This window comes from Triticum dicoccoides, chromosome 1B, assembly GCF_002162155.2.
Source record: "Triticum dicoccoides isolate Atlit2015 ecotype Zavitan chromosome 1B, WEW_v2.0, whole genome shotgun sequence".
Taxonomy (NCBI): domain Eukaryota; kingdom Viridiplantae; phylum Streptophyta; class Magnoliopsida; order Poales; family Poaceae; genus Triticum; species Triticum dicoccoides.
Window position 1 is genome coordinate 572,386,400 of NC_041381.1, and position 859 is coordinate 572,387,258.

At 61.6% G+C, this 859-nt stretch overlaps 1 protein-coding gene across 1 annotated transcript in view; it reads right to left on the reverse strand.

Moving 5' to 3' along the window:
- The window catches only part of LOC119308767 (high molecular mass early light-inducible protein HV58, chloroplastic-like), a 1,662-nt gene extending 1,102 nt beyond the window's left edge, over window positions 1-560 (reverse strand). Inside the window, exons 1-2 of the mRNA XM_037584914.1 lie at window positions 353-560; window positions 1-254 (exon numbers count right to left, since the gene is read on the reverse strand). The exon at window positions 1-254 is cut by the window's left edge and continues 2 nt beyond it. Of these exons, the coding sequence (XP_037440811.1) occupies window positions 1-254; window positions 353-463 (365 nt within the window). The 5' untranslated portion in view covers window positions 464-560. The remainder of the gene's footprint in view (window positions 255-352) is intronic.
- Between the last annotated feature and the right edge of the window lie 299 nt (window positions 561-859).

The following is an 859-nucleotide window of genomic DNA, read 5'->3' on the forward strand; positions in this document are numbered from 1 at the left end:
CTGCCGGCCTGGTCGAGGAGCCCACCGCCGCGCGCCGCCTCAACGGACAGCGCCGCCACGAATCCCACCATGGCCAGCCGGCCGTTGGTGCGCTCCGGCGCCGGGCCGCTGAAGGCCAGCGCGTCCCAGACCGAGGGGTTGGCCTTCTTGGTCATGGGCTTGGGTGCTGCCGGGATCGGGGTCGGGGCAGGGCTCGTGCGTGGGGATGAGGAGGTCGACGCGCTCGTCGTCTCCTTGGTTGAGTCCATGTCAGGCTGCGCATACACAAACAATTTTACATTGAGATCGAGTCTTGAAGTAACACTAGCCAGCCAGCATCCGAAACAGTTGAGTGCGTGACGTGAAAGCTCACCTCGGCCTGGGCCCTGACGACGAGGGCGCGCCGGCGCGGGGCCACCACCGGAGAACGGGCGGCGGACCGGCCGACGACGGCGAAGGAGCTCAAAGTCACCATGGTCGCCATTACTCGAGGCAGAGAAAAGCTAGCGCAGGAAGAGAACTAGAGAAGGTGCTGCTCGCTAGTTTAGAACGATGGTGATGACACTTGGCTGATGTTGCGTTGCTGTGCCTATTGTGAACGCGCAGGCGCGCATTTTATAGCGGCCGTGAGGAGGTTGCCGGTGGACGCGGCCGTGGCCACGTGAACGACGAGATAGAGCTGTACGTGGAGGGAGGGAGGCGGTGGGCTCACGTCGACGTGGACACCGAAGGCGCCCCATAACCCGCTCTCGCCAAAAACTGGCACGAGACAGATCCAGCATGTAGGAGGGTACGCGCACCATGTACTGACAAAAATGTTCCTCTTGACCTACGCTTAACAAAATACTATCACTCTGAGCGAATATTCATTTCCCGGGCT